This window comes from Gastrolobium bilobum, unplaced genomic scaffold (genome assembly GCF_033153095.1).
Source record: "Gastrolobium bilobum isolate Gb01-03AN ecotype WA unplaced genomic scaffold, APGP_CSIRO_Gbil_v1 utg11607, whole genome shotgun sequence".
Taxonomy (NCBI): Eukaryota; Viridiplantae; Streptophyta; class Magnoliopsida; order Fabales; family Fabaceae; genus Gastrolobium; species Gastrolobium bilobum.
In genome coordinates, this window is record NW_026898683.1 from 276,459 (window position 1) to 288,969 (window position 12,511).

Sequence of the window (12,511 nt, forward strand, 5' to 3'; positions counted from 1 at the left end):
TTTATTAATCTCATGTTAAAGGAGATAGTTATCTCATATCATAAAGACAAACTAGTGAGCTCTACCACCTGAAAAAAAAAATAAAAGAAAAAAAAATGACACAATTATCGAAAGGTGTGTAAGAAAAAAAACTTATCTCATGTGACATGAGAATATTTTTTCCCAAGTAACAAATACTCATTTGATATACCTTTTGTTTAGTGTGTAAAAATACAATATAGTTTATCCTCTCTCTCTCACACTTTACTCTCTCTGTCATGAAACTTCCCTATTAGGTAAGAAAAATCCTCAACCCAACGAATCTGATTGTTGTTATCTTCTTTATAGTTTCATACCAAGGGGTGTTGTTTTGGGTTATATTTTCAACACAATAGTAGCAGAATCTTGGACTGGACAACAGTTTAACACCGAGCAGGGATGAAAATCTATCTTTGAATGCTACAAGCAAATTAAACAAGGAGCCCCCTCTGAAAAGTAACATTACAAGTATCCAAAAAAGAAAAGAAAAAGTAACATAACACTTAACTAACTGCATTTCACATTAGTCACATAAAAAGGGAAAAGGGGGGGCATAAAACATAATGTCTGAGACTCAAAACTAGTCCTCAACTCCTCATAGTCAAAGGCTTGAAGCATCACCATATCTCCAGATATTATCACTCATCACCCCATGTTGATGGTCCTCCCATTCCAATTTCTTCTACTGAAGATCTTAGAGCCTCTATGTTCTGCATTTTAGAATTCTTACTCTTGACCAATGAGGTTACATTGCTACCCACCAATTTCACATCCTTAGCCACTTTGTCCCGTACTTTCTTTTCACCACCATGGTTCATTTTTTCTGCATCCTTGCCTTCAAAAAACTCTGCAAATGAAGCTTCTGCATCATCGATAACATGAAGTTCACTTTGTTCCTCATTCTTTTGTTTCTTCTCAATCCTAGTAACATTCTCCTCAAGAGCCAACCCCTTGTCCAAGGGCTTGTTATCCTTTCTTTGCTTTTTCTTAGTTGATTTATTCTCCATGTTAGGATCAACAGTAACTGTTAGACTGTCTTCCTTTCTATCTTCCCTACCCTTGTTATGACCTGTATTTTCCTCATCAAGGACCCCAACTTCCTTCTTGGATACATCAACAGTTTTCTTCCTTTTCTTACTTGATTTTCTCCCCAAGTCAAGATCATCAACAGCTTCAAGATGATCATCCTCATTTTCACCTTTTGGATGAAATCTTCCACTCTTCTTTTCCTTGGTGTTATCTCTCAAATTTTGACCCGCATGATCTACTGAAAAATCATGAACGCCATCAACCATGTCGCCTTTCTCATTCTTGGTATCGCTATCTACTGGTCTAGCATTGAATATCTGTAGTTTCGGCAGTGCTTTCTTAATCTGTAACATTGCACCCACGCTAGTTTAAGAATGAAATATGAGAATCAAGTGTGAATTAACTTATCAACCAAACAAACAGGGGGATCACCTTTCTTGTAATTTTATCAATTGCGGCAATGGGATTTCCTTGTAGGTTGAGATTTATCAGATTTGTGAGTGATTCGAGCACCTGCAGTCATAATACATGATGAAGATACAAGGTAAAGGGTGTTCTAGACAACTATGAAATATTGGAAAAAGTGGAAAATGCCAGATATGCATATCAAACCTTTAGTTCTGACCACCTTGTGATCACATTATTCCCCAAATCTAAATTCCGGAGCTTTGAATTATGCATTAATTCATCTGGGAGAGACTGAAATCCAAAAGTTAGTAAGATGTTGTAAACAATATAAAACTAAAAAATTCTTAAGCAATAAAGTCATGAAATAAGTATAATATGAACGCACTCTAAGGAACATTCAAAAGACAAACCCATTTGTTGGTATAGAATTTAATAGGGAAAATCACATATTTGAAGCACACCTTAATCTCATTGTGAGCAAGGCGGAGCTCTCTCAATTCAACACAAGACTTCAGTGAAGTGTCAATACCCTCAAGCTGACAATAAGAGAGGGAAAGCTGGACCAGGAGAAGTATTATGAGCAATGGGAATACAATACTGAAACAAACACTGAAGGTGTCAATATCTTGGGGAACCCTTTACCTTTGTTATACGTTTCACCTTCATCAGAGCCTCACCAATTTTACAGATAGGGTTTTTGGATAGAACTGCAGGAGAATTTACAGATATTCAGAAATTATTCAAGTTCAAACCATCAGTATAGTTTTTAGTTTGAAGTACCTGCCAGCCACACGCACACAAAAAGTAACCCCTCTCCCCCACCCCCAAGGCCCAAACAACCAAAATAGAAAAGAAAACAAATATGCATGATTATCTAATTTGAACTGCAGACATATATATATATATATATATAGAAGTACGTATGTATGTATAATTAACAATTCTCTTTTTCAACGTGAAATGTGTATTGCTAAACTTCCTTTCTTTGTTTTTTTTTTTCGGAATCAGGATCCATCAAGAAAGTTTGCAATCGATTATATATACCAATTCATATTGTTTCATCCTGACTTTGTCTGTAGGCTTTTAATGTTATCTTATTTCCATTTCATCTTTGCTTCAAGAAGCACATCCTTATTACGAGTGGATAATTACTGAGAGACTAAATGAAAATTCAAATTTATCCTTGTATGACGGAAGCACAACATCAAAGCCATATCAGTCACTAAAAATGGTAGACAGCAACCGAGTCTATCCCACTAGGTGGCGTCGGAAAATGTTAAAAAATAAAGAAAATGCAAAGCATAATCAGTCATACCAAGAGTGTTCAAGTCTTTCATCTGATCAAGTTTACAAATGGAGACAATTTCATTCTCTGCCAAAACCAAAAAAAAAAGTAAGAGTAAAGAAAAAGAAAGATAGAAATATATGGAAAGATTCACTATTTTTTTAAATTTTTTTTTGCATTGTTCTGGGTTAACCTTCAAAATAGATGTGGTTAGCAGATGATCATGTAAGAAGTCTCACCATTCAAAATCAGTGCTCGGATGCTAACAAGTGACCTGACCGGATCCATAGATTTAAGCTTATTTTTGCCTGCATTTAGCACCTGGTTTGCATATATACGTATAAATGTGATTCCTAAATCGTCATGTAACTCATTGACTTTTATCAGAAGAATTAAGCATAGGAAGGTCAGGGGGTCTTGTGCAGCGGGGTTTGCCCTTAATCAATCATAGGCAGATTGTTTGACAAGAAATAAGTTCATTATTCTGGACATATGCATGCGTAAACAAACAAGCACATGAAGAAAGATAGAAAAATCCTCATTTCAGAAAAGAACTCAGCAGAATGCCACTCTTTCAAAAGCTTTAAAGATAGTAATCAAATTCTAAGAACAATATTACTCGATCAAACTTTCAGCACAACCTGTGAAATGAAAGATTTCTGGCAAATTTAATCTAAAAAGGTAGAGACTTGAGCCCTTGGAAATGCCACTATATGAGGATATTAATAACAAGTATATATACAAGATGCACGTGGTTCCAAACAAGTAATGCGTCTTGCAAAACGAAACAAGTAATGCCCTTGGAAATTCCAGCATAATAAGTGTCAAGAAGGGAGTCCCAATACTAGGGAGTTAGGCTACAATCATATCAATCTCAAGATAAGAAGAATCTCAACGACCTTAATCATAAAGCATTGTTTTCCGAATGCAATTTGAGTAACCCAGTCCTAGAGAGAGTCAAGGTATCTGAAACACAGGATTCTAGAAAGAAAAACAAATGTTCTGACAATAAATATTTTAGTTGATGAAAGGAAAAGTTCACACAATTGACACACCGGTAAGAGCACAACAAAAGCTATTAACAACAAATACACCCTTCAAGTTACCAGTAAACTTAACATAATAAACTAAGTCCCACAAAAAACAAAAACAAAAACTTCTGATACATAGGAATAGCTGTTAAATTAAAAAGTAACAAAACAAAACCAGGAGCTTAGGTGATAATGACAAAGCAGCTACTTACTGTGAGCTTAGTAAGTCCTTGAATTCCTTCTAAGCTTTCTAATTTGTTTTCTACAACAGATAGCCACTTCAAATTAACACATGATCTCAACCCCTGGTGTAGCATGTAAAAACAAACAAATCAGAAATGCCCAAACCTTTTTTTAATCTTAAAAAAATAAAAAATAAAAATAAAAAGAGAGAGCTAAGAAACAAAGTACCTCAAGTGAAGTGAGATTGTTGAGCTTGAGGTCAAGCTTTTCCAAGGCTTTGAAGTTGGCCAAGCATGATACCTGGGTAATTTCCAAAGTTAAAAAAGTTAATATTTTTGGTGGTTGTCACTTGTAAAGGGTACATAAATCAAAAGGGGATGAAACATCACATCAGAAAGAGCTTTGTGAGTGAGCTGAAGACTGATAACGGAGCTTGGATCGCCGCCAGCATTGTTGTCCTTCAATACCTGCTCGGAGCTCAGGCGAGCCATTGGCTCCTCTGTCCCCTTAACCTCACTGATCCAATTCGCAAAAGCCTTAGAAAACCCTAAACTTGTAGCATATCATCAGAAAAACCCTACCTTTCTTTACTCTTTTTTACATTTGATTTTTAATAACAACTGAATTTAATCTTGTAAATTTTACTAAAAATCTTAATAAATATAATAAAAATATTTTTATTGAAAAATTTAATTATTTTCAGAATATTATATCTTATTGTTTATTAGTAAGCAAAATTTTCTCGACATGGGAAAGTATTTTTCAATAGTATTATTTATAAGGGTAGGATATCATAACAACTGATTAGTGTAGTAATATTACTATCAATTGATTTCACTATTAGATCGATTATGTTGGTTCAACAGTTATATTTATTTTCATCTTTGTATGATTTCTCATATTTAATGCTTTCACATTAAATATGGGGTGAAAATAAATATAAAGTATTAAATATGAGAATCATCACCATACAAGGATATAAATAAATATAACCATTGGATTAACATAATCGATCTAACAATAAAATTGATTGGTAGTAACACTAATTAGTTGTTACAATATCCTTCCCCTTATTTATATACTTGACTTTTGAAAAAAATTAATTCCAATAAAAAGATAATAATCTTTTTAATGATTTATATTATATTCTAATATGCTTATTAAGAGAAGATGGACAATATATAAATCCACCTACCAATACTAAAAAATTTCACAAAATTAAATTAATTAATGAACCAGGGCCTTTTAATAATTTATAATATACTCTAAGAACTTTATATACCTTACTTTATACTTAGCACTTTTTGAAATGAAAAAAAAAATGACAAGAATTTATGGCGGCTTTTTGACCCTTTTATTCTTCATTAATTAATTAAAAATTATTTTATCTTTTATTCAAAATTATCCATCAATCTGTCCCTCTTTAATCGATTAATTTGAATATTTAATCGATTAAATGGTCAAAACAGGAAAAAATGGTTGACTCGAGATTTAATCGATTAAATCACCCTCTGTAATCGATTAAGAGGGATATTTAATCGATTAAAACTTATATTTAATCGATTAAATATATCAAATAAGCGTGAAAACATTGATTGAATGAGACAAACAAGGAAAACTCGTTGATTCACTGCGTAGCGAGAACCAATCTTGATTCATTAACGCATTTGAGTTGTTCTCTTAATCCAAATTTTCACATAATGCTTGCCAAGTGACCTTTGGCTCCCAACTCAGACCTGTACTTAGTTTAAGAACATCTCGAACTATGATTGGTTCACCTTTAATCCAACGTTGTTGAAAGAGAAATAACCTTTCTTCTGACAAGTCACTTGACACTGGACAATATATGTTATTATAATTCGTATCATCTCTAAAAGTAGCTCTTATCATAAATTTTCTGCTTAATATTGCTTCTCTCTGAAGAGTCTTGTGCTCAAATTTGCAATAAGTATATATCTCAATAGTACCCTCTGAAGTCCCTAAATCACAATATACTAGTTGAGGATGACCACCATGCATGTACTCACTGCTCTTATTAACATATTCAAACTTCAATTCAAGTCGTGATGAAATACTTTCATTTCGTATTTCTTCACAGCAAGTAAGACAGATTTCAAACGAACAGTTAGGTCAGCCAAAACTTAATCATTATAGTAAACTAAACCTTAATCATCCCCTTTGAATGTAGCGAGTTTTTCTTGTTTGTCTCATTCAATCAATGTTTCACGTTCATTTGGGATATTTAATCGATTAAATATAAGTTTTAATCGATTAAATATTCAAGTTAATCAATTAAAGAGGGAGATTTAATCAATTAAATCTCGAGTCAACCATTTTTGTCTATTTTGACTATTTAATCGATTAAATATTCAAATTTCAATTAAAGAGATGCAGGTTGGTAGATAGTTTTGGATAAAGGGTAAAATGATTATTAATTAATTAATGAGAGACAAAAGATCAAAAAGCCATTAGTGTTGGTTTTCACTTTTTAACAACGGTGTTACTAATAACATGAGCATTTTTTTTTTTAAATAAAAAACTTTTTTATTTTTTCCATTTTTATTTTTTAGTACAGTTTAACTTTGTTATTTATATATTAATAATTTGACATTACTTGTGATTTTTTTTCAGAAAATTATATAAATAATATTATTAATTTCTTAAAAGCTATGACAATTATAAAGCACCGGTGTGTATACTAAATTTTCTAATTTAAACTAAATTTTAATTAAGTATAAATTTAAAAATACATTTAAATTAAAATGAATATATACTTGATTAGATTAAAAAATCAAATTGAAATTTTAAAATAAAGTCAGAAAAGTAGGCATTAAACTATTTTTTAATCAAAATATTATGATTTAATAAAGGGGAAAATATTTATGTTTTTATTTCAGAAATTTTTTCTCTTTCATACTTATATGAAAATGAAGAAAAACTTTAAAAAAAAAACTTATAAATTTTTTCTAAAATCACTTACCCTCTTCCTAATATTTATGTAGTAACTATAACTTCTTCCTTTATATTATACTTAAAGTTTTATTTATCACTTATATTTCTAACTTAAAGTTTCTTTACCACTTATCCCTCTAATTTAGGAGTGTAAATGGTAAAAAAAAACTTAAGTTATAGAGTTTTTACGAAAAATAATTGTTAGAGTTTTCCCTAAAAATAAAGGGTAAAGGATTTTTCTTATTAATGAAGATAAATTATTTTCGGTGAGTCCAAAATAATTTTATTTTAAGACAAAAATTAAGGTATTTTTATAATTCTAATATATTATAGGTTAATATGTCTTTATCATTATAATTTTTTAATCTTATAATCCTAAAACGACATTATTTTAAACTTGTCGGAGATAATTTTATTTTCAGTGATTTGAAAAATACTTTTCCCAAAAGTAAATATAGGTGTTATTGATTATATGAATGTGGGAGAGAAAAAAAAATTCCAATAAAAACAAAATGTTAAACTCAAGTGAATTAAAAACAAAATCATTTTTTCAAATTCTTTTAAAATATGGAATGAAAAATTCTTATTAAAAGAATTTGTCCAGATAATGTTGCTTTGCTAAGCGACGAGTGATTTGAAGCAGAGTCACTCGCTCCGCACCAATACGCTAAAGTGGTCGCCACCAAGATATTTTGGCTTCCATTGCTCAAAGAAGCAAATGACAGATATATTCTTTACTTTGCTTGAGCCTTGAGTTGTATAATTGTATTGAACAAACAATTCTTCAAACTTGAACAGTTTCATATCATGATGGATACCCTTTCAAGGATTAGATTCCTCCCTGCTTGTTACAACCTTCATCTCCCTAAAATTTATACCTTGTCTCGTTTTCCACGTGCTTTTTTTTCTACCAAAACAAGTACCCCATTTGTTTCAGTCTTAAGAGCTGGTCCTTCTTCACCTTCAGGTTAGCACCTCTCTTCATTATATTCTCCCTTTGTTTGGTTTCAATGAGAGAGAGAGAGTAAGTTCATGAAGGACAGGACCTTAAATATTGAAGGTGTTGTTCATTAGATTCTGAGATAGCTTTTTTGTCTTTTTCAGAAAGTTTAATTTTAATAATTATATTTACCCCTTATGTCTTAGCTTATATACATTTATTGAAGTATATGTTCTTTCACCATTGTTTCTATCCTTTTGGCCCCAATGTAAGTTATATTTAGTTGGATTAGCATTCATCTTTTGTCTGTCATTTTCAATCCTTATTTCCAATGAAAGCTAATTGGTTGAAACTCTTAATTTCTAGTGAGTGATGCAGAAGAGGATGTGTTGCAAATATTTTTTAAGGAAAGGGAACTAAATGGGGATTTTATATCAAGAGCTTCTGATATATTGTGGCAGAGGAAGTTAAGAAATGCTGTTGATTCTGATATTAACAAGAACACCGACAACACTTCTCAGCAATCAGATCAGGAGCAGGTACAGCTGACTCCTTGTACTCAATTTCTGTCCAGATTGACTTCCTTTCAGTGCTTCCTGTTGGGCTTTTCCTCTTTCAATGCTGCACAAGGACCAATGTTGTTTTTGTGGGGCTCAAGAAACCCTAATCCCCACTTTCATATTCTAGAATCTTACCTCCTCTCCTATATAAGCTTGTGTTATATGAGAGGTTAGGATTAGATATTTTTTAGACAATTTTGAGAGCATCTCTAGGGAGAAGTTTGAGTATTAGACCTTCTTAGGGAAGTTTAAGAGAATACCTCCATTGTAGGTGAGGTTTGAGAGAATACCACCATTATTGATGAAGTTTGATATCTTGTACCCATTATTTTCACAGTAGAAGTCTGATTCTGGACTAATGTCCCGTAGGTCTTTACTTCTTTACATTGGAGAAGGTTTTCCCATATAAAACAATTTGACTGTGTTCATCTCTATCTCTCTCCTCTGCATTCTTCTGTTTCTGCTGTGTACAGACTGACCTGGTGACTGAGGCCAACCTCTGATTGTGAGTGCCAAGCTCCAAGCTTGACGTTTGACATTTGACACACTTCGGTGCCGAGTTGAACGAACCGAGTTCCCAACACTTCATTTTAAACCATTATGATATGATTTTTGTAAATTCTGTAAAGTGTGCCAGTTTTGACAATTCTTTTCCTTGTAGTGATCCAATACAAATTCTGAAGTATATGATTTCATTGATTAGGCAATTCATTGACATATGGGGTGCTTCTAATATTTGTAGTTCATAGAGAGTAATAGTGATGATGGTTTTTTGAAACTTTCAAGAACCCATGAGTGGGTATTAGGTGACATATCTGCTCCAATAAACAAGAAAGTGACTGCTAAGGTATGCTTTTAGTTTTTTTATATGATGTGAGGAACTTTCATTTTTCTTCTTTACGCCACCATCCCTAGACACAAAAGTGGGATATTGGATATGAAGTTAATATATTTCAAATTTTAATACATATTTTTTTTTTTTTGATGTATTTTAAATCCAGCTTCTTTCATGGGTAAATAATATTTGATGCTTGCTTTCAAATATTAACAGATGTTACAGGACAGCAGTGCAAGAAGGAAGAAATTAAACATTCTCAAATATGAATCTGTATGACACTTATCTTGAAACTCAGTAGGTTCTTTTATTAGCTTCAACCAAGGACATCAGTGCTTTCTTACCTCAAGGCATGTAGGCTTTGATTAATTATTGTTGATCAAAGGTTGTGTAAGCTGCTGATTCTTTATTATTATCATTTTGTAATTGTAGCTCAAGAGGGAAATATTGCTTCTATCTGTGGGTATTGGACTGGCTTGTAGTGGATATTGCTTGATAACTTTGTCAGTGCAGGTAAATTTTTCCTTCATTAAATGCTTTGTTTGAAAAACAATGTCTCACCAACTTGCTATTATATTTGATAATAAGGCCAAACGACTGCTTCTAATCACTCAATCATCTTTTATTTTGTCATGATAAGATTAACTTTAGATGGATGCAAAGGTCTTACAGCAATGATTTAATCTTAACCACTACCACGAATAAGTTCCAAATGAGTTCCTTCATCTCAAAACAACAGTTTGGAGCATATTGTTTTCTTTGCCTATCAAAAATAGTTTTGGGGCATGTTGTGTTTAAGTGCCTGTCTTTTTATTGTGCAGGCGGCTATAAGTTATGCGATTGGAGTCCTTTTCAGGTTTGTCTTGCAATTTATTAGGTTGAAAGTTGAAACTGTCTTGTTAATGTTTGATGAGCTTAAGTGGTCAGTGATGAGCTTCTTAGTTATTCACTTTATTTGAGTTAGGTTCATGAAAGTAAAACTTTTCAAATATCACTATGGTATTTTAAAATTTTCTGCTCAGAAGCTGGTTTTTTTAATGTTACTATGGTAATTAAGATATCATTTTCCAATGCAGTTGCTTGTACCTTCGCCTCTTGTATCAACATGCAGACAACCTATCCAGTGAAACTGTTCCTCGAATATTCACAAAAAAGAAGTCAAAGAAGTACAACTGAAAACTTGTGCTTTGCATGCCAGTTAGCATTTTCTGTTGTTGATATTCTTTCATCCCTTGTTTTGATTAAACAACTTTCTTTACCAGAATTGGTATAAGAAGTGAGGACCTTCAAGATTTATTGGAGGTGTCGATCAAGGGTTGCAGTATGTCACTTTCATCTCCAAGGCTTGTGATTCCAGCAACAATTTTTGGACTTTGGGTTCTGTCTCATCAATATTTAACCAGTAACTTCTTTGATTTTCAGGTAACACATAGAAGCAAGTGTACTATAAAACTTTTTCTTAAGCACAAAGCATTATTATACAACTCTAGTGAAACAAATTGGTCATTTATATTACTGTGTCTTGTTAACTCCAGCTTGTGCCGGCCATGTTTGGGATGTTTGTATACAAGGCTGCAGTTCTAGTGCAAGTGTATAGAGACAATGAAGACTTGCAGCTTGTGTTTCCAGAAAACGGGGATGGCTAAAATGATTGAAGTATTTATTTGGCTGTGCTCAATACAGGACACCACTCCCTACATCCTCGAATATTTGAAATGAAGTGCTACATCCAGAATTGTCCACACAGATTAAAACCCTTCAATGCTTGTGTCTTCATGGTGAACCCATTAGAGAGATGATAAATGAGTATATTAATGTGTTGAACAATTCAAAGAAAAAAAAAAAAGGAATTAAATTGATGAGTGAGGCTTTTCTCCTTTTATGTTTATTAAACTAGAGGTGTTTTTGTACTTAAAAGAAAAAATAAATAAATAAATTCTCCGGGGTTCTTGAATATTTTTCCTAGTTGTATAACTTATAATGGACGTCAGTTTGGTCACAGAGATACTTCACTCCTTTTTTGACACTGAAATTTGAACTTGTAACATCCCTCAACCCACTCTTAGCCCACTCTTAATGGCTTTTACTTCACTCTCTAATTGCCCGTGATAATGCTGGTTTTTCTGAGGGCAATGCAGATTCGTCATACAACAATTGTGCAGGTTTTTCCGATGGTACTGTAATATTGTTCAAGGTCTCGTAGTAAGAAGAGTGCTGGTAAGAGATAATAGATGTTTCATTGGTAAAGAGCTTGCCTAGCCGACACATTGCAGTGTGACTGTAAGTACACCATTAAGTACTAGACTTCTGTAATGTAACTTGTGTAAAAGCTATACTCGAGTAAAAAATTTGTTTTGATTCATGTAATTCAGTTTGAATAATAACTTGCCAGTTTCTGGTTTAGTTAAAGGGTTTAAACTTTAAACGATCTCCTGTTGGAGCAAAATTTCTCTTCTCATGTAGTAGAAACAAGATCCTGTGATCCACTGTTTTTTTTTTTTTTGAAAAATAAAATAAAAATAATAATTTTGACACGATTTACAAACTCTTTGCTACAAGGAATCCTCTTCTTCAACCATGCTATACGAGATAATTATATTTCATGCAACATACAAAGAAAGTAAATAGAATCTACTAAAGTGAAAAAAAAAACACACCCATTTCTTGTGTGTACACGACAAAATTTATCTCGTATAATATTAAAAGTCATATTTCCCTTGGTTTAATTAGGAGCATTGTATTGTTCTGTGCATTGCATTATAAAACATATGGTGAATTAGTCAAGTGTGACTTTTAAGAATACTCAAGTATTTTAATATAAACAAGTACCACCTTATTTACAATGAGTTCATTTTTTTTACAATTAATATAAATAACTTATCTACATTAAATCCAAAACAACATCATTTTGAAGTAAAAATCAAAATATTATTATAATTATAATTTTTTTTATTATAATTTTTTAATTCAAAAATTATTTTTTAATTTACTGTAGAAATATTAAAGTCAATTACAATTACAATTACAAACTTTATAGCAAATTTTACAAAATGAGTAATAAAAATTTTAAAATCATAAAAATTTCCAATTTTTATTATTCCATCTATAATTTCAAAAAGATAAAATAATACTACTTTCCTCGTATGGACTACGGGAAAAGCACCATTTTGAAGTTTTTGGACAAAAGAATTGCCCGGTTAAAGCTGATTGGATAAGTTTTTCCAAAGTAATGCAGTCAAACATGTCACCTATGCTGACGGGACTAGTCCC

The 12,511-nt window shown here is 32.1% G+C and overlaps 2 protein-coding genes across 2 annotated transcripts; one reads left to right on the forward strand and one right to left on the reverse strand.

Moving 5' to 3' along the window:
- Positions 1 to 411: 411 nt before the first annotated feature.
- LOC133318274 (uncharacterized) lies at positions 412 to 4,483 on the reverse strand. The gene is made up of 10 exons (XM_061520270.1): positions 4,344 to 4,483; positions 4,183 to 4,254; positions 3,984 to 4,076; positions 2,980 to 3,061; positions 2,771 to 2,827; positions 2,098 to 2,162; positions 1,917 to 2,012; positions 1,660 to 1,746; positions 1,480 to 1,560; positions 412 to 1,391 (listed from the first exon to the last, which is right to left on the reverse strand). The coding sequence occupies exons 1-10, from the start codon at positions 4,443 to 4,445 to the stop codon at positions 657 to 659; spliced, it is 1,470 nt and encodes a 489-aa protein (XP_061376254.1). The 5' UTR covers positions 4,446 to 4,483; the 3' UTR covers positions 412 to 656.
- Positions 4,484 to 7,541: 3,058 nt separating this feature from the next.
- Positions 7,542 to 11,417, forward strand: LOC133318276 (uncharacterized). Its single transcript, XM_061520272.1, has 9 exons — positions 7,542 to 7,873; positions 8,213 to 8,385; positions 9,149 to 9,253; positions 9,458 to 9,514; positions 9,674 to 9,754; positions 10,063 to 10,097; positions 10,318 to 10,407; positions 10,504 to 10,663; positions 10,777 to 11,417. The coding sequence occupies exons 1-9, from the start codon at positions 7,714 to 7,716 to the stop codon at positions 10,885 to 10,887; spliced, it is 972 nt and encodes a 323-aa protein (XP_061376256.1). The 5' UTR covers positions 7,542 to 7,713; the 3' UTR covers positions 10,888 to 11,417.
- Positions 11,418 to 12,511: the final 1,094 nt, after the last annotated feature.